The sequence below is a fragment of the Coregonus lavaretus genome, assembly GCF_964263955.1.
Source record: "Coregonus lavaretus genome assembly, chromosome: 1".
NCBI classification, from domain to species: domain Eukaryota; kingdom Metazoa; phylum Chordata; class Actinopteri; order Salmoniformes; family Salmonidae; genus Coregonus; species Coregonus lavaretus.
Window position 1 is genome coordinate 14,387,049 of NC_139988.1, and position 21,423 is coordinate 14,408,471.

Here is a 21,423-nt window from a genome sequence, read left to right on the forward strand (position 1 = left end):
TGCAGATGATTTTTATTAGTTGTGATATTTTACTACTAACTAAATTTAATCTGAAATACTTTAGCCTTTTACTGGCATTATATCGGTGGGGAGTTTAATCTAGGCGCACGTTTTTTATTTATTTATCTCTGAGCAAATACCTTACATCAATCAGGCGAGATGAAGCAGTCCTTCCGTTCTCTGGTGATCATCGCGGGCATCTTCGGTATCCTCAGCTTTGCGTTCCTGGCGGCAGCTATCGGGAGCGATTATTGGTACATTATTAAGGTGAACAGAACCAACCGGACCAATACAAAGGTTTTGGATTCCCATTCCGGACTATGGATAACTTACGAAGGTGTGTATGTATTCCTATGCATGTGAATTTTGTAATATGAAATCAATGCCTTGCTTAGATGGATGACTTTATAGTATCAGGTAGGCTAGGCCTATTTGTTATCCGACGTCTTTCCTGTAGCAAGACACTGTTTTATTGTCACAAACTGAATAATCATCCATCTATCCAGGTCAAAAGGTGTATTCTTTCACATTTAACTCCTCCAACTACTCTGAACCTGAGATGCGCATGTTGAGTGAGTTCCCTGTCCATTATCACCTTAATAAATAACCATTGTAGAATAAAACACTTTAGAGCTGTTGTTATTTTGGGACATTTTGAATAGATTCTGTTATTGATGAAGCCTCTATCTGTGTGTCAAGTGTGCTCCTATAGTTGGTGCTCCTATAGCTGGAATGTTGTGTCTGTGTTTCCCTAGACATGCACAGTGCGATCGTGGTCCTACTGCCTCTTAGCCTGGTCCTTATACTGTTCGGAGGCATCTGTGGATTGATCAGTTCCCTGGCCCGGAGTACCGTTCTCCTCACTGTCACCGCCTCCTATCTCTTCCTCTGCAGTAAGTGTGGCCTCCATCTCTCGGTCTTACAGCCAGTCTGATTGTGCTGCCATGCCAGCTCCTTGTTACTCATTGTCATGTTTGGCATGACAAGAAGTTGACATTATGGCACACAAGTAGATCTGGGACAAGGGCAAGGCAACCTAACACCTACAGGCCCAAGTCCAAAATTCACTCCAATGCAACATACTTCCATCCATATAGCCTTTTAAAGCAGTGGTTCCCAACTCCAGTCCTCCAGTACCCCCAACAGCCCAACTCCAGTACCCCCAGGTCCAGTCCTCCAGTACCCCCAGGTCCAGTCCTCCAGTACCCCCAGGTCCAGTCCTCCAGTACCCCCAGGTCCAGTCCTCCACTACCCCCAGGTCCAGTCCTCCACTACCCCCAGGTCCAGTCCTCCACTACCCCCAGGTCCAGTCCTCCACTACACCAACAGCCCAACTCCTGTCCTCCAGTACCCCAACAGCCCCAATTCCAGTCCTCCAGTACCCCAACAGCCCAACTCCAGTATCCCCAACTCTAGTCCCCCACTACCCCCAACTCTAGTCCTCCACTACCCCCAGGTCCAGTCCTCCATTACCCGCAGGTCCAGTCCTCCACTACCCCCAGGTCCAGTCCTCCACTACCCCCAGCTCCTGTCCTCCACTACCCCCAGCTCCTGTCCTCCACTACCCCCAGCTCCTGTCCTCCACTACACCAACAGCCCAACTCCTGTCCTCCAGTACCCCAACAGCCCCAACTCCAGTATCCCCAACTCTAGTCCTCCAGTACACCCAGCTCTAGTCCTCCAGTACACCCAGCTCTAGTCCTCCACTACGCCCAGCTCCAGTCCTCCAGTAACCCAGCTCCAGTCCTCCAGTACCCCCAACTCTAGTCCCCCAATACCCCAGCTCCAGTCCTCCACTATCCCCACCTCCAGTCCTCCACTATCCCCAGTTCCAGTCCTCCACTTCATCCAGTATCCCAACAGCCCAACTCCTCCAACAGCCCAACTCCAGTACCCCCAACTCCAGTCCTCCAGTACCCCCAATTCCAGTCCTCCAGTACCCCAACAGCCCAATTCCAGTCCTCCAGTACCCCCAATTCCAGTCCTCCAGTACCCCCAACTCCAGTCCTCAGTACCCCAACAGCCCATCTCCAGTCCTCCAGTACCCCAACAGCCCAATTCCAGTCCTCCAGTACCCCAACAGCCCCATTCCTCCAGTACCCCCAGCTCCATTCCTCCAGTACCCCCAGCTCCAGTCCTCCACTACCCCCAGCTCCAGTCCTCCACTACCCCCAGCTCCAGTCCTCCACTACCCCCCAGCTCCAGTCCTCCACTACCCCCAGCTCCAGTCCTCCACTACACCCAGCTCCAGTCCCCCAGTACCCCCAGCTCCAGTCCCCCAGTATCCCCAGCTCCAGTCCTCTAGTGTCCCCAGCTCCAGTCCTCTGGTGTCCCCAGCTCCAGTCCTCTAGTGTCCCCAGCTCCAGTCCTCTAGTGTCCCCAGCTCCAGTCCTCTAGTGTCCCCAGCTCCAGTCCTCCAGTGCCCCCAACTCCAGTACTCCTGTATCCCCAACTCCAGTATCCCCAGCTCCAGTCCTCCAGTACCCCCAGCTCCAGTCCTCCAGTACCCCCAGTTCCAGTCCTCCAGTGCCCCCAACTCCAGTACTCCCATATCCCCAACTCCAGTAACCCCAGCTCCAGTATCCCCAGCTCCAGTCCTCCAGTACCCCCAGCTCCAGTCCTCCAGTACCCTCAACTCCAGTCCTCCAGTACCCTCAACTCCAGTCCTCCAGTACCCTCAACAGCCCAGTTCCAGTTCTCCAGTACCCTCAACAGCCCAACTCCAGTGCTCCCAACTCCAGTCCTCCAGTACCCCCAACTCCAGTCCTCCAGTGCCCCCAACTCCAGTCCTCCAGTGCCCCCAACTCCAGTCCTCCAGTGCCCCCAACTCCAGTCCTCCACTACCCCCAGGTCCAGTCCTCCAGTATTCCAACAGCCCCAACTCCAGTCCTCCAGTACCCCAACAGCCTCAACTCCAGTCCTCCAGTACCCCAACAGCCCCAACTCCAGTCCTCCAGTACCCCAACAGCCCCAACTCCAGTCCTCCAGTACCCCAACAGCCCCAACTCCAGTCCTCCAGTACCCCAACAGCCCCAACTCCAGTCCTCCAGTACCCCAACAGCCCCAACTCCAGTCCTCCAGTACCCCAACAGCCCCTCCTCCAGTACCCCAACAGCCCCAACTCCAGTCCTCCAGTACCCCAACAGCCCCAACTCCAGTCCTCCAGTACCCCAACAGCCCCAACTCCAGTCCTCCAGTACCCCAACAGCCCAACTCCAGTATCCCCAGCTCCAGTCCTCCAGTACCCTCAACAGCCCAGCTCCAGTTCTCCAGTACCCTCAACAGGAATTCAAATGAGGAGATAGACAGATGGGTCAGGGGAAAAAGAGAGAATGTCCACTTGGGAGAGATGAGGATTCCTGTGCCACCGCTGCACTGACCAGATGCTCTCGGGGTATGCGAGAACACATGATTAGACGAGGAAAGAGCAGTAGGAGTAGCAGTGTTTTCTGTGGTAATCCATGTTTCCGTCAACGCCAAGAAGTCGAAGGACTGGAGGGTAGCATAGGCTGAGATGAACTCTGCCTTGTTGGCCGCAGAACGGCAGTTCCAGAGGCTGCCGGAGACCTGGAACTCCACGTGGGTCATGCGCGCAGGGACCACCAGATTAGAGTGGCAGCAGCCACGCGGTGTGAAGCATTTGTATGGCCTGTGCAGAGAGGAGAGAACAGTGATAGACAGACACATAGTTGACAGGCTACAATAATGCAAAGGAGATCGGAATGAAATTAACTAAACATCTGGGAAAGCGAGAGAGCGGGGCCTCTCTCACTTACGTTTCACTGAAACACTCATATATAACTCCCAACTTCCATTTTAGAAATTATAATTGTTGTAAACTACAGTGGTTCAATATTTTCTAGGAATAGACTCTAACTTTGTTTATTCAGCTAGCTAACTTGGTGCAGTATTCTTCCGTGAAAACCGCCCAGGGCACCGTATCCTATGACGCCATAGCTAACTAGCATGCTAGCTTCCAATAACACGGTTTAACACCAATACTTGGTTACAACAAACTACTAATAGTGTGTTAACACGCTAAACAGATCATTCGTGTCCGTGTCTAACGTTGTGTAAAGTTTTGGGGTTAGTTTTGACAGTTTGAGTGAGAACGTCGTCATCTTATTCAGCCAGTTAGTTAGCTAGCTAGAATAGTTAGCATATTAGCTAGCCATTGCTCTCTGTCAACGAACCAACCCCTCCTCCCACGGTATGAAACACACAGAGAGAACCAAGCTAATGTTAACTGGTCACCTATGTCTTGAATTCCTTTTGAACGACTCTGGTTACCAGTATGTAAAAATTAAATTAAAATAAATGTAGGTTATAACTTACCCATAGTAGCTACTGTTAGCCAGTTAAGTGCAAAGCTAGCCACTGAATCGATTTAGCCAGTTCACGTCTGTCCCAACAGAGAGAAAGCGTCTCCATATATTACAGCTAGGTCGTTCCAGCTATTGTTTAGTTAGCTATCCAGGTAGCAACAAGCTAGCTACATTTCGAGTACAGTAGCTACTAACTACCTAACGTTAACGCTTCAGATAATGAGGTTAGAAAAACAGCTGAATGGTAGGTAGCTAGCTGGCATAATTACAGGTACTCTGAAGCGTGAAATAACATTGGAAACATTGGAAACCCCCAGCTCCAGTCCTCCACTACCCCCAGCTCCAGTCCTCCAGTAACCCCAGCTCCAGTCCTCCAGTACCCCAACAGCCCAGCTCCAGTTCTCCAGTACCCTCAACAACACACATTTTTGTTGTAGCCCTTGACAAACTCACCTGATTCAACTAATCATCAATCCCTCAATGAGTTGAATCAGGTGAGTTTGTCTTGGGCTACAACCAAAAAGTGTGCTGTTGGGCTACTTGAGGACTGGAGTTGGGAAACACTGCATTAGAGCCCAGACACTTTAAGTAATGTGCATCTCAATCTTACAAAGGAGACTAGATGAAGTGCCAAGGTAATTACATTTTAGATGATTGAGATGCACCCCTGTAGTTTCACAGCTCAAGTGAGAGGGTGGTGATGTGGTTAGAGCACAGATACAGCAGGTCTCGCACCATCTGGCTCAGCATCATAGAACAACCGGGAAAGGTCTTGTTATTGTGGCTAGAGCTAGGCTGATGATAATGGGTTTGATTTGACCACAGAGGAAAGAAGACTTTAAGATGGATGAAGATGTTCTCTCCTTCACTGCTGCCTGTCCATTTCTCTCACGTACTTACTGGAAATGTTGGTTTGTATATCTCCCAGATAGTGGATGGATTACCAGTATTAGTATATCTGTTACTGTTCTTTGGGGACAGCCAACACTGCAATATCACTCTGGCTTCACATACATGCATGCACACACACCCAACTCTTCACACACTTTCACCACCTAATTTCATTTTGATGAAAGGGAACTGCTGAGTAATGATTCTGTTCTATTCACTGAAAGAAATAAAAGTAATTTGAGTAATAGCATGAGGGTGGGGGGGGGAGTGGAGAGAAGAGGATGTGGGAAGGTACTGGAGCGCAATAAATGATTTGACTTGATTAGATTTATTAGGATCCCCATTAGCCGACGCCAATGGAGACAGCTAGTCTTACTGGGGTCCGACATGTAACGAAAAAGACAGACAAAATACTTTACAATTTACATACATGTAAAAACATTAACATGTAGTGTGTGTGCATCTCAGTTCCACATACATGTCAGTACATACACACAACAAGTAGGTCACATGGGGGAGAGACGTTGTGCCGTGAGGTGTTGCGTTATTTGTTTTTTGAAACCAGGTCTGCTGTTCACTTGCGCTATATAAGATGGGAGTTCCTTGCACTCATAGCTCTGCATAATACTGTACGTTTCCTTGAATTTGTTCTGGACCTGGGGACTGTGAAAGACCTCTGATGGCATGTCTGGTGGGGTAAGTGTGTGTGTCAATGATGTGTGTAATAATTTGGAATTTCCAACATTAATGTTTCTATAAAAACAAGAAGTGACGCAGTCAGTCTTTCCTCAACTCTTAGCCAAGAGAGACTGGCATGCATAGTATTAATATTAGCCCACTGATTACAATGAAGAGCAAGACGTGCCGCTCTGTTCTGGGCCAGCTGCAGCTTAACTAGGTCTTTCTTTGCAGCACTCTGCCATATGACTGGACAATAATCATGGCGGGAAAAGGCTTCAGCCAGCTTCAGAGGAGGAGAAAGGGTTATTTGAAGGTTATTTGCCTTAAGGAGAGCGTGAGAGATGGGGTTATGGGCTTTGAGAGAGTGACTGAGATTTCAGGAAACTAGGCGTCTGTCGTGCGTCACTTCTTCATCCGATGAGGGTAGGGAGAGAGATGAGGGTAGGGAGAGATGAGGGTAGGGAGAGAGATGAGGGTAGGGAGAGAGATGAGGGTAGGGAGAGAGATGAGGGTAGGGAGAGAGATGAGGGTAGGGAGAGAGATGAGGGTAGGGAGAGAGATGAAGGTAGGGAGAGAGATGAAGGTAGGGAGAGAGATGAAGGTAGGGAGAGAGATGAAGGTAGGGAGAGAGATGCAGGTAGGGAGAGATGAGGGTAGGGAGAGATGAGGGTAGGGAGAGATTAAGGTAGGGAGAGAGATGAGGGTAGGGAGAGAGATGAAGGTAGGGCGAGAGATGAGGGTAGGGCGAGAGATGAGGGTAGGGCGAGAGATGAGGGTAGGGCGAGAGATGAGGGTAGGGCGAGAGATGAGGGTAGGGAGAGAGATGGATTCCCTGTTTTTATCCAATTAAGAGTGACCAATGCAGCGGCTCCAGCCCGGCAAATGCTCAGCTCCTGACCAATGGGCGTCGCCTTAGAATTAGTGGAGCGGACATTCTAGATTCTATTAATTCTAACTATGGCATGTCCCTCCCAACTACTGCCCTTCTCTTCCCGTGACCCTGCCAGTCAGGCCTAGAATAACCCTGATAAAGAAAGCCTTGTGATGCAGGAGAACAGAGTTAACGAACAAGACTCTTCATACCTTTAGCCCTAATCAACAGCACATGGCAAAGTGTGAAAAATGGGATCAAGACTGGAATTAGATTTGACTTTCTATCTCTGTGGACTTGGTTTGTGTGCCCGGTATCGTTCTCTCTCAGCTGTGGTCACTATGTCACTATTGTGACTTCTCTCATCCTTCTCTCTCTCTATATATATCGCTCTTCTGTCTTCTCGCTCTCTCGATCGCTCTTCTGTCTTCTCTCTCTCTCGATCGCTCTTCTGTCTTCTCTCTCTCTATCGCTCTTCTGTCTTCTCTCTCTCTATCGCTCTTCTGTCTTCTCTCTCTATATATTTCTCTCTCTCTTCTGTCTTCTCTCTCTCTATCGCTCTTCTGTCTGCTCTCTCTAATGTTCTTCTGTCTTCTCTCTCTCGCTCTTCTTGCTCTCTCTCTATTTCTTCTCTCTCTTTATATCTCTTCTGTCTTCTCTCTCTATCGCTGTCTTCTCTCTCTCTCTATCGCTGTCTTCTCTCTCTCTCTATCGCTGTCTTCTCTCTCTCTCTATCGCTCTTCTGTATTCTCTATCGTTCTTCTGTCTTCTCTCTCTCTATCACACAGACTCTCAATCACTTTAAAAAACAAACAAACAAAGTCAGGGAGCTGGCATTTGATGAGATGGTCTTCCACACCTAGATCAAATCAAAATGTATTTGTCACATGTGCCGAATACAACAGGTGTAGACCTTACCGTGAAATGCTTACTTACAAGCCCTTAACCAACAATGCAGCTCAATAAATAAACTAAAGTAAAAAAACAATAAAAAGTAACACAATAAAATAACAATAGCGAGGCTATATACAGGGGGTACCGATACCAAATCAATGTGCAGGGGTACAGGTTAGTCGAGGTAATTTGTACATGTAGGTAGCAGTAAAGTGACTATGCATAGATAATAAACAGCGAGTAGCAGCAGTGTAAAAACAAAGGGGGGTTGTCTATGTAAATAGTTTGGTTTTGATTAATAGTTCAGCAGTCTATTATTTATTTAACCTTTTTAACTAGGCAAGTCAGTTAAGAACAAATTCTTATTGACAATGAAGGCCTACCAAAAGGCCTCCTGTGGAGACGGGGGCTGGGATTAAAAATAAAATAAAAATATAGGACAAAACCCACATCACGACAAGATTTGGCTTGGGGGTAGAAGCTGTTTAGGATCCTTTTGGACCTAGACTTGGCTCTCCGATACCGCTTTCCGTGCGGTAGCAGAGAGAACAGTCTATGACTTGGGTGACTGGAGTTTGACCTTTTTTTGGGCCTTCCTCTGCGCCTTTCGGTCAGAATCCGAGCAGTTGCCATACCAGGCAGTGATGTAACTGGTCAGGATGCTCTCGATGGTGCAGCTGTAGAACGTTTTGAGTATCTGGGGACCCATGCCAAATCTTTTCAGTGTTCTGAGGGGGAAAAGGTGTTGTCGTGCCATCTTCACGACTGTCTTGGTGTGTTTGGACCATGATAGTTTGTTGGTGATGTGGACACCAAGGAACTTGAAACTCTCGACCCGCTCCACTACAGCCCCATCGATGTTAATGGGGGCCTGTTCGGCCCTCCTTTTCCTTTAGTCCACGATCATCTCCTTTGTCTTGCTCACATTGAGGGAGAGGTTGTTGTCCTGGCACCACACTGCCAGGTCTCTGACCTCCTCCCTATAGGCTGTCTCATCGTTGTCGGTGATCAGGCCTACCACTGTTGCATCGTCAGCAAACTTAATGATGGTGTTTGAGTCATGCTTGGCCACACAGTTGTGGGTGAAGAGGGAGTACAGGAGGGGACTAAGCACACACCCCTGAGGGAACCTGGTGTTGAGGATCAGCGTGGCATATGTGTTTTTGCCTACCCTTACCACCTGGGGGCGGCCCGTCAGGAAGTCCAGGATCCAGTTGCAGTTGCAGAGGAGGTGTTTAGTCCCAGGGTCGCCAATACCTCACGGAATTCAAAATTACAATACTTGTCTTTCATAATTTTATCAGTTATACTTTGATGTGTAGTGTCAGTGTTTGTTGCTGCCATGTAATGCCTAATTGAGCTAATCTTGCCAGTGAAAAAATCATTAAAGTAATTGGCTATATCAGTAGGTTTTGTGATGAATGAGCCATCTGATTCAATGAATGATGGAGCTGAATTCGCCTTTTTGCCCAAAATTTAATTTACGGTGATCCAAAGCTTTTTACTATCATTCTTTATATCATTTATCTTTGTTTCATAGTATAGTTTATGTTTATACAGTTTAGTCACATGATTTCTCAATTTGCAGTACGTTTGCCAATCGGTTGTGCAGCAAAACTTATTTGCCATTTATTTTGCATCATCCTTCTCAACCATACCATTTTTCAATTCCTCATCAATCCACTGGGATTTAACAGTTTTTTCAGCCATTGCGTTAATGGGTGCATGCTTATTAGTAACTGGAATAAGCAATTTCATAAATGTGTCAAATGCAGCGTCTGGTTAATCCTCATTACACAGCACAGCACAATTTTATTTAAATCAACAACACCGGAATCACTACAACATTTCTTGTATGACCTCTTATACACTATATTAGGCCCAGCCTTTGGAACTTTGGTTTTCCTAGATATGGCTACTATATTGTGATCATTACATCCAGTGGATTTGGATACTACTTTAAAGCAGCATTAGTAAAGATGTGATCAATACATGTTGATGATTTAATTCCTGTGCTGTTTGTAACTATCCTGGTAGGTTGACTGATAACCAGGTTGCAGGCACTGGTTACAGTTTGTAGCTTTTTCTTGAGTGGGCAAATTGATGAAAGCCAGTCAAATCACCCAGAAAATATACCACTCTATTGATATCACATATCACCTGTTGCTCCCCCTATGGACATTCTCTCTCCTGCTGCCCCCCCCCCAACAGACTTTTACTCTGCCCCCCACCCCAACAACGTTCATCACTGTTGCAGTTGTTAGTATGTATACTACATTTTTATTTTCTATAGCTCCTGCTATGGTCAGTGGTGGAAAAAGTACCCAATTGTCATACTTCAGTAAAGGTAAAGATACGTTAACCTCTATGGGATCGGTGTCCCGTATATGGGACGGTTGATCTAACGTGCGCTAATGTGATTAGCATGACTGTTGTAAGTAACAGCAAACTTTCCAGGACATAGACATGTCTTATATGGGCAGAAAGTGCTTAGATTAAAAAAGACTAATTGCACTGTCCAATTTACAGTAGCTATTACAGTGAAAAAGTACCATGCTATTGTTTGAGGAGAGTGCACAACAACAAAAAACGTATCACGGCAACTGGTTTGATACATTCACCTCTGAAGGTAAATAATGTACTTACATTCAGTAATCTTGCTCTGATTTGTCATCCTAAGGGTCCCAGAGATAAAATGTAGCATAGTTTTGTTTAATAAAATCAATTTTTCTATTCAAATGTAGGAACTGGGTTCTATAGGATCAATCTGAAACTTCTCACACACATTGCTGACATCTAGTGGCCAATATCTAAATTGCACCTAAACTGCAATATTATATTGTCTCCTTTCTCTAGCATTTCAAAGACGATTAAAAAAAATAAAAAATCATCGAAAACACGTTTTTTTTGTTTGTATTATCTTTTACCAGATCTAATGTGTTATATTCTCCTACCTTAATTTCACATTTCCACAAACTTCAAAGTGTTTCCTTTCAAATGGTATCAAGAATATGCATATCCTTGCTTCAGGTCCTGAGCTACAGGCAGTTAGATTTGGGTATGTCATTTTAGGCGAAAATTTTTAAAAAAGGGTCCGATCCTTAAGCGTTTAATAGAAAATGAGTCAAGTAAAAGTGAAAGTCTCCCAGTAAAATACTACTTGAGTAAAAGTCTAAAAGTATTTGGTTTTAAATATACTTAAGTATCAAAAGTAAAAGTATAAATCAAGGCCTCCCTTGTGGCGCAGCGGGGATGTCCTCGTTCCATTGCGCTCTAGTGACTCCTTATGAAGGCCAGGCGCATGCACGCTGACTTCGGTCGCCGGCTGTATGGTGTTTCCTCCGACACATTGGTGCGGCTGGCTTCCGGGTTAAGCGAGCAGTGCGGCTTGACAGGGTCGTGTTTTGGCGGACGCACAGCTCTCGACCTTTGCCTCTCCCGAGTCCGTACGGGAGTTGCAGCGATGGGACAAGACTAACTACCAATTGGATATCACGAAATTGGGGGTAAAAGTACAAAATAAATAGATAAATCATTTCAAATTCCTTACATTAAGCAAAGCAGACGGCACCATTTTCTAGTTTTTATTTATTTACGGATTGCCAGGGGCACACTCCAACACTCAGACATCTTTACAAACTATGCATTTGTGTTTAGTGAGTCCGGCAGTTCAGAGGCATTAGGGATGACCAGGGATGTTCTCTTGATAAGTGCGTGAATTTGACAATTGTCCTGTCCTGCTAAGTATTCAAAATGTAACAAGTACTTTTGGGTGTCAAGGAAAATATATGTAAAAAGTACATTATTTTGGTCAGAAATATAAATAGTAAAGTACAGATACCCCAAAAAACAAGTAGTACTTTAAAGTATTTTTACTTAAGTACTTTATGCCACTGCCTATGGTCATCACCCTCACCCCCTCAATCAATCAATAAAATGTATTTATAGAGCCATTTTTACAACTGTTGTTACAAAGTGCTTATACAGAAACTGAGCCTAAAACCCCAAACAGCAAGCAATGCAGGTGTAGAGGCATGGTGTCTAGGAAAAATTCCCTAGAAAGGCAGGAACCTAGGAAGACACATAGAGAGGAACCAGGCTTTGAGGGGTGGCCAGTCCTCTTCTGGCTGTGTCAGGTGGCGATTATAAGAGTACATGGCCATTAAGACCAGATTGTTCTTCAAGATGTTCATAGAAGACCAGCAGGGTCAAATAATAATCACAGTGGTTGTAGAGGGTGCAAGAGGTCAGCACTCGGGAGTTAATGTCAGTTTGCTTTTCATAGCCGAGCATTCAGAGGTCTAGACACCATGTGCGGGGGAGGGGGGTCCGGTGACTAGGTCAGGGTTCCATGGCCGCAGGCAGAACAGCAGAAACTGGGTCAGCAGCACGACCAGGTGGATTGGGGTCAGTCAGGAGTCATCAGGCCAGGTAGTCCTGAGGCATGGTCAACAGTCTTTACTCTGCCTCCACCCCAATGGACATGTATTTATTAAATCACTGCTATAGTTACAGTGGGGAGAACAAGTATTTAATACACTGCCGATTTTGCAGGTTTTCCTACTTACAAAGCATGTAGAGGTCTGTAATTTTTATCATAGGTACACTTCAACTGTGAGAGACGGAAAATCACATTGTATGATTTTTAAGTAATTAATTTGCATTTTATTGCATGACATAAGTATTTGATACATCAGAAAAGCAGAACTTAATATTTGGTACAGAAACCTTTGTTTGCAATTACAGAGATCATACGTTTCCTGTAGGTCTTGACCAGATTTGCACACACTGCAGCAGGGATTTTGGCCCACTCCTCCATACAGACCTTCTCCAGATCCTTCAGGTTTCGGGGCTGTCGCTGGGCAATACAGACTTTCAGCTCCCTCCAAAGATTTTCTATCGGGTTCAGGTCTGGAGACTGGCTAGGCCACTCCAGGACCTTGAGATGCTTCTTACGGAGCCACTCCTTAGTTGCCCTGGCTGTGTGTTTTGGGTCGTTGTCATGCTGGAAGACCCAGCCACGACCCATCTTCAGTGCTCTTACTGAGGGAAGGAGGTTGTTGGCCAAGATCTCGCGATACATGGCCCCATCCATCCTCCCCTCAATACGGTGCAGTCGTCCTGTCCCCTTTGCAGAAAAGCATCCCCAAAGAATGATGTTTCCACCTCCATGCTTCACGGTTGGGATGGTGTTCTTGGGGTTGTACTCATCCTTCTTCTTCCTCCAAACACGGCGAGTGGAGTTTAGACCAAAAAGCTATATTTTTGTCTCATCAGACCACATGACCTTCTCCCATTTCTCCTCTGGATCATCCACATGGTCATTGGCAAACTTCAGACGGGCCTGGACATGCGCTGGCTTGAGCAGGGGGACTTTGCGTGCGCTGCAGGATCTTAATCCATGACGGCGTAGTGTGTTACTAATGGTTTTCTTTGAGACTGTGGTCCCAGCTCTCTTCAGGTCATTGACCAGGTCCTGCCGTGTAGTTCTGGGCTGATCCCTCACCTTCCTCATGATCATTGATGCCCCACGAGGTGAGATATTGCATGGAGCCCCAGACCGAGGGTGATTGACCGTCATATTGAACTTCTTCCATTTTCTAATAATTGCGCCAACAGTTGTTGCCTTCTCACCAAGCTGCTTGCCTATTGTCCTGTAGCACATACCAGCCTTGTGCAGGTCTACAATTTTATCCCTGATGTCCTTACGCAGCTCTGGTCTTGGCCATTGTGAAGAGGTTGGAGTCTGTTTGATTGAGTGTGTGGACAGGTGTCATTTATACAGGTAACGAGTTCAAACAGGTGCAGTTATTACAGGTAATGAGTGGAGAACAGGAGGGCTTCTTAAAGAAAAACTAACAGGTCTGTGAGAGCCAGAATTGTTACTGGTTGGTAGGTGATCAAATACTTATGTCATGCAATAAAATGCAAATGAATTACTTAAAAATCATACAATGTCATTTTCTCGATTTTTGTTTTAGATTCCGTCTCTCACAGTTGAAGTGTACCTATGATAAAAATTACAGACCTCTACATGCTTTGTAAGTAGGAAAACCTGCAAAATTGGCAGTGTATCAAATACTTGTTCTCCCCACTGTATGTATATAGTGCTATTTCTATTGTTTTTTTTTATTTCACTTAGTCCTGCATGTTGGAGCTCGAAGCTTAAGATTTTCACTGTACCTTGCAATCACAACTGCAACCCTGTACATGTGACTATTAAACACTGAATCGGACACACACGAACAGTAAGGCATTGCTAATATACCAAATGTGCACAAAAGGAGTTGGACAGGGAGATTAAACATTCTGGTTCACGTAAGCACAAAGTAGGTATACGCGCTCACGCAGTACACCTGGCATGGAGAGCACTTTACAGGATCACCTCAATGAAGGACAAAGATGCCACAGCCACTTAGACAGCATCAATCAAAAAGGACAGTCAGGGAAAGAGGAACCTTTTGATGTTGTATTTTGTTTAATCTTTAATGGACTCCAGGCAGACTAGAGATATGAATACAACAGCATCAAAACTATAAAACCCACATATCACAATGGGAGAAACAAGAAGTAGGTGTCATCTGATGACATCAGAGTTTAAGAGCCCTCAGAGTCCCGTTACGTTGCCATGGAGAAACCTGTCTTTGGTTCCGGCTGAGAGGAATAGGCAAAGTCAATAAACTAGACATTTTTTGTATCCGGCTCCCTGCACCCAGCAGCACAAATCACCACATATTGCTGGCAGGGGGGCATAGTCTTCGTTTATCACTATATCATCCAAGGGTATCATGAGAGGAAGGAGTGGAAGGTGTGTGTGCGTGTAATTACACAGATGGTTTATTCATACAGGACTGAAATATTAAAAAGTGATCAGAATTACTTCCAATGAGGAGAAATCACCAGACAGCACCACAGGGAGTATAATCAACTGCTTATCAGCCTGTACAATGACTGGTGGAGATGATTTCGGGCTGAGACGTTAGTTCGTTAGCAGAAATGAACAGGACATTCAAATAAACAAGTTCTGGATATTCCCTGGTCTCTCAGGCATTTATTGCTTCCGAAGCATCACCCAGGTGGGTGCTACACTTTCGGTGGTGGATATTCCAGTCTACCTACAGTGGAGTAGCTGTGCACATCAGAGACAGCCTGACGAAGAGCTCCGGGCAGGCCTGTCTGACTGAAGTTTCTCCCTCCCTGGCTGGACCATCAACGCCACCTCCACTCAAGCTCCTCCAGTCCTGAACTACATCATCATCATCATGTCTTCACTGACATTTTCAACCTCTCCCTGACAGTCTGTAATACCTACACGTTTCAAGCAGACCACCATAGTCCCTGTGCCCAAGAAAGCGAAGGTAACCTGCCTAAATGACTACTGTCCCGTAGCACTCACGTCGGTAGCCATGAAGTGCTTTGAAAGGCTGGTCATGGCTCAGATCAACACCATCATCCCGGAAACCCTAGACCCACTCCAATTCGCATGCCGCCCCAACAGATCCACAGATGATGCAATCTCAATTATACTCCACACTGCCCTTTCCCACCTGGACAAAAGGAACACCTATGTGAGAATGCTGTTCATTGACTACAGCTCAGCGTTCAACACCATAGCATCCACAAAGCTCATCACTAAGCTAAGGACCCTGGGACTCAACACCTCCCTCTGCAACTGGATCCTGGACTTCCTGACGGGCCGCCCCCAGGTGGTAAGGGTAACCAACAACACATCTTCCACGATGATCCTCAACACGAGGGCCCCTTAGGGGTGCGTGCTTAGTCCCCTCCTGTACTCAGTGTTCACCCATGACTGCGTGGCCAGGCACTACTCAAACACCATCATTAAGTTTGCTGACAACACAACAGTGGTAGTCCTGATTACCGACAATGATGAGACAGCCTATATGGAGGAGGTCAGAGACCTGGCAGTGTGGTGCCAGGACAACCACCTCTCCCTCAATGTGAGCAAGACAAAGGAGCTGATCGTGGACTACAGAAAAAGGAGGGCCGAACACGCCCCCATTCACATCGACTGGGCTGTAGTGGAGCGGGTCGAGAGTTTCAAGTTCCTTGGTGTCCACATCACCAACAAACTATCATGGTCCAAACACACCAAGACAGTCGTGAAGATGGCACGACAACACCTTTTCCCCCTCAGAACACTGAAAAGATTTGGCATGGGTCCCCAGATACTCAAAACGTTCTACAGCTGCACCATCGAGAGCATCCTGACCAGTTACATCACTGCCTGGTATGGCAACTGCTCGGATTCTGACCGAAAGGCGCAGAGGAAGGCCCAAAAAAAGGTCAAACTCCAGTCACCCAAGTCATAGACTGTTCTCTCTGCTACCGCACGGAAAGCGGTATCGGAGAGCCAAGTCTAGGTCCAAAAGGATCCTAAACAGCTTCTACCCCCAAGCCAAATCTTGTCGTGATGTGGGTTTTGTCCTATATTTTTATTTTATTTTTAATCCCAGCCCCCGGGTCGAGAGTTTCAAGTTCCTTGGTGTCCACATCACCAACAAACTATCAAAAAAAAAATATATATATATTTTTTAAGATATCATGGTCCAAACACACCAAGACAGTCGTGAAGAAGGCACGACAACACCTTTTCCCCCTCAGGAGACTGAAAAGACTTGGCATGGGTCCCCAGATCCTCTAAAAGTTCTACAGCTGCACCATCGAGAGCATCTTGACCGGTTGCGTCACTGCCTGGTATGGCAACTGCTTGGCATCCGACCGTAAGGCGCTACAGAGGGTAGTGTGTACGGCCCAGTACATCACTGGAGCCAAGCTTCCTGCCATCCAGGACCTATATACAGTGAGGGAAAAAAGTATTTGATCCCCTGCTGATTTTGTATGTTTACCCACTGATAAAGACATGATCAGTCTATAATTTTAATGGTCGTTTTATTTGAACAGTGAGAGACAGAATAACAACAAAAAAATCCAGAAAAACGCATATCAAAATTGTTATGAATTGATTTGCATTTTAATGAGGGAAATAAGTATTTGACCCCTCTGCAAAACATGACTTAGTACTTGGTGGCAAAACCCTTGTTGGCAATCACAGAGGTCAGACGTTTCTTGTAGTTGGCCACCAGGTTTGCACACATCTCAGGAGGGATTTTTTTCCACTCCTCTTTGCAGATCTTCTCCAAGTCATTAAGGTTTTGAGGCTGACGTTTGGCAACTCGAACCTTCAGCTCCCTCCACAGATTTTCTATGGGATTAAGGTCTGGAGACTGGCTAGGCCACTCCAGGACCTTAATGTGCTTCTTCTTGAGCCACTCCTTTGTTGCCTTGGCCGTGTGTTTTGGGTCATTGTCATGCTGGAATACCCATCCACGACCCATTTTCAATGCCCTGGCTGAGGGAAGGCGGTTCTCACCCAAGATTTTACGGTACATGGCTCCGTCCATCGTCCCTTTGATGCAGTGAAGTTGTCGTGTCCCCTTAGCAGAAAAACACCCCCAAAGCATAATGTTTCCACCTCCATGTTTGACGGTGGGGATGGTGTTCTTGGGGTCATAGGTAGCATTCCTCCTCCTCCAAACACGGCGAGTTGAGTTGATGCCAAAGAGCTCGATTTTGGTCTCATCTGACCACAACACTTTCACCCAGTTCTCTGAATCATTCAGATGTTCATTGGCAAACTTCAGACGGCCCTGTATATGTGCTTTCTTGAGCAGGGGGACCTTGCGGGCGCTGCAGGATTTCAGTCCTTCACGGCGTAGTGTGTTACCAATTGTTTTCTTGGTGACTATGGTCCCAGCTGCCTTGAGATCATTGACAAGATCCTCCTGTGTAGTTCTGGGCTGATTCCCCACCATTCTCATGATCATTGCAACTCCACGAGGTGAGATCTTGCATGGAGCCCCAGGCCGAGGGAGATTGACAGTTATTTTGTGTTTCTTCCATTTGCGAATAATCGCACCAACTGTTTTCACCTTCTCACCAAGCTGCTTGGCGATGGTCTTGTAGCCCATTCCAGCCTTGTGTAGGTCTACAATCTTGTTCCTGACATCCTTAGAGAGCTCTTTGGTCTTGGCCATTGTGGAGAGTTTGGAATCTGATTGATTGATTGCTTCTGTGGACAGGTGTCTTTTATACAGGTAACAAGCTGAGATTAGGAGCACTCCCTTTAAGAGTGTGCTACTAATCTCAGCTCGTTACCTGTATAAAAGACACCAGGGAGCCAGAAATCTTTCTGATTGAGAGGGGGTCAAATACCTATTTCCCTCATTAAAATGCAAATCAATTTATAAAAAAAATGTACATGCGTCTTTCTGGATTTTTGTGTTGTTATTCTGTCTCTCACTGTTCAAATAAACCTATCATTAAAATTATAGACTGATCATTTCTTTGTCAGTGGGCAAACGTACAAAATCAGCAAGGGATCAAATACTTTTTTCCCTCACTGTACTAGGTGGTGTCAGAGGAAGGCCCAAACATTTTTCTAAGACTCCAGCCACCCAAGTCATAGACTGTTCTCTCAGCTACCGCACGGCAAGCGGTACCGGAGAGCGCCAAGTCTAGGTCCAAAAGGCTCCTTAACAGCTTCTACCCCCAAGCCATAAGACTGCTGAACAATTAATCAAATGGCTACCCGGACTATTTACATTGAATATTGTGGATAAAGAGTTACCTGTCTAACAGAACACAGAGGGTGATCTTTAATTGAAGCCTCTCCAACATAATCCAGGTAGAATTCCCCAGGGTAGCTGTCTAGGCCCATTACTTTTTTCAATCTTTACTAATGACATGCCACTGTCTTTGAGTAAAGCCAGTGTGTCTATGTATGCGGATTACTCAATACTATACACGTCAGCTACTACAGCGAGTGAAATCACTGCAACACTTAACAGCTGCAGTTAGTTTCAGAATGGGTGGCAAGGAATATGTTAGTACTAAATATTTCAAAAACTAAAAGCATTGGATTTGGGACAAATCATTCACTAAACCCTAAATCTCAACTAAATCTTGTAATAAATAATGTAGACATTGAGCAAGTTGAGGTGACTAAACTGCTTGGAGTAACCCTGGATTGTAAACTGTCATGGTCAAAACATCTTGATGCAACAGTAGCTAGGATGGGGAGAAGTCTGTCCATAATAAAGCGTTGCTCTGCATTCTTAACAGCACTCTCAACAAGGCAGGTCCTACAGGCCCTAATTTTGTTGCACCTAGACTACTGTTCAGTAGTGTGGTCAGGTGCCACAAAGGGGGACCTGGGAAAATTACAATTGGCTCAGAACAGGGCAGCATGGCTGGCCCTTAAATGTACACGGGGAGCTAACATTAATGACATGCATGTCAATCTCTCATGGCTCAAAGTGGAGGAGAGATTGACTTCATCACTACTTGTTTTTGTAAGAAGTGTTGTCATGCTGAATGCACCGAGGTGTCTGTTTAAACTACTAGCACACAGCTCAGACACCCATGCATACCCCACAAGACATGCCACCAAAGGTCTCTTCACAGTCCAGAACGGACTATGGGAGGCCCAAAGTACTACATAGAGCCATGACTACATGGAACTCTATTCCACATCAAGTAACTGATGCAAGCAGTAGAATCAGATTTTTAAAAACATAAAAATACACCTTATGGAACAGTGGGGACTGTGAAGAGACAGACACAGACAGACATACACATGATAAGACACATACTTTATACACACGTACACATGGATTTTGTATTGTAGATACAGTTGAAGTCCGAAGTTTACATACACTTAGGTGGGAGTCATTCAAACTCGTTTTTCAACCACTCCACAAATGTCTTGTTAACAAACTATAGTTTTGGCAAGTCGGTTAGGACATCTACTTTGTGGATGACACAAGTAATTTTGCCAACAATTGTTTACAGACAGACTATTTCACTTATAATGCAATGTATCACAATTCCAGTGGGTCAGAAGTTTACATACACTAAGTTGACTGTGCCTTTAAACAGCTTGGAAAATTCCAGAAAATTATGTCATGGCTTTAGAAGCTTCTGATAGGCTAATTGACATCATTTGAGTCAATTGGAGGTGTACCTGTAGAAGTATTTCAAGGCCTACCTTCAAACTCAGTGCCTCTTTGCTTGACATCATGGGAAAATCAAAAGAAATCAGCCAAGACCTCAGAAAAAAGATTGTAGACCTCCACAAGTCTGGTTCATCCTTGGGAGCAATTTCCAAACGCCTGAAGGTACCGCGTTCATCTGTACAAACAATAGTACGCAAGTATAAACACCATGGGACCACGCAGCCATCATACCGCTGAGGAAGGAGACGCGTTCTGTCTCCTAGAGATGAACGTACTTTGGTGCAAAAAGTGCAAATCAATCCCAGAATAACAGCAAAGGACCTTGTGAAGATGTTGGAGGAAACGGGTACAAAAGTAGCTATATCCACAGTAAAATGAGTCCTATATCGACATAACCTGAAAGGCCACTCAGCAAGGAAGAAGCCACTGCTCCAAAACCGCCATAAAAAAGCCAGACTATGGTTTGCAACTGCACATGGGGACAAAGATCGTACTTTTTTGAGAAATTTCCTCTGGTCTGATGAAACAAAAATAGAACTGTTTGGCCATAATGACCATCGTTATGTTTGGAGGAAAAAGGGGAAGGCTTGCAAGCCGAAGAACACATCCCAACCATGAAGCACGGGGGTGGCAGCATCATGCTGTGGGGGTGCTTTGCTGCACGAGGGACTGGTGCACTTCACAAAATAGATGGCATCATGAGGAAGGAAAATTATGTGGATATATTGAAGCAACATCTCAAGACATCAGTCAGGAAGTTAAAGCTTGGTCGCAAATGGGACTTCCAAATGGACAATGACACAAGCATACTTCCAAAGTTGTGGCAAAATGGCTTAAGGACAACAAAGTGAAATAAATCACACTCTACTATTATTCTGACATTTCACATTCTTAAAATAAAGTGGTGATCCTAACTGACCTAAGACAGGGAATTTTTACTAGGAATAAATGTCAGGAATTGTGAAAAACTGAGTTTAAATGTATTTGGCTAAGGTGTATGTAAACTTCCGTCTTCAACTGTATGTGGTAGTAGAGTAGTGGCCTGAGGGGACACACTTAATGTGTTGTGAAAAGTGTTATGTCATGTCATGTAATATTTTAAATTGTATATAACTGCCTTAATGTTGCAGGACCCAATGGGGATCCTTAATAAATACAAATAAATACTGCCCGTGTCTGAGTGATTGAAGCGGGGAGAACAGGGCATGGCTTGGGTGGCTGGGGTTACAGATGATCTTCTTGGCCCTCCTGCGACACCTGGTATTGCTGACACACTTCAAAGTGAGCCCCATCTACATCAATGACTCCCAGCTGGTGTGTGTGTGTGTTTCCTCAGGTGTCCTGACCCTCTCCGGTGTCAGCCTGTACATCAGCTACTCCCAGCAGGCGCTGGCAGAGACTGAGAGGCTGGTGGGGGCTGAGCGTCTGGCCCAGGTGGTCAGCACCTCCTTCGGCTGGTCCCTGGGCCTGGCCTGGCTCTCCTTCTGCCTGGAGGTCCTCACTTGCCTGCTGCTGCTGCTGGCTGCCCGCCCCGCCACCCTCCAGAGCGGCCCATCGGGCCACGGCTGGCCTTCTATGTCCTAACCTAACCCAAGAGCCAGGCCCTATAGAAGTGTCACAAGAACTGGCTAACCAACTGGTCCAGAACTGTATTTTTATGTGCTCGTATCTGGCACTACAAATGAAGTTCCCTCTGGAGAAATAAAGTTCTTTATTACATATT

At 45.8% G+C, this 21,423-nt stretch overlaps 1 protein-coding gene across 1 annotated transcript; it reads left to right on the forward strand.

The window, feature by feature from the left end:
• Window positions 1-159: 159 nt before the first annotated feature.
• Window positions 160-21,284, forward strand: LOC311122158 (transmembrane protein 235-like; the record flags this gene model as incomplete). Its single annotated transcript, XM_084158038.1, has 4 exons — window positions 160-337; window positions 507-572; window positions 756-893; window positions 21,037-21,284. 4 exons carry the CDS (start codon window positions 160-162, stop codon window positions 21,282-21,284), a joined length of 630 nt encoding a protein of 209 aa, XP_084014164.1.
• Window positions 21,285-21,423: the final 139 nt, after the last annotated feature.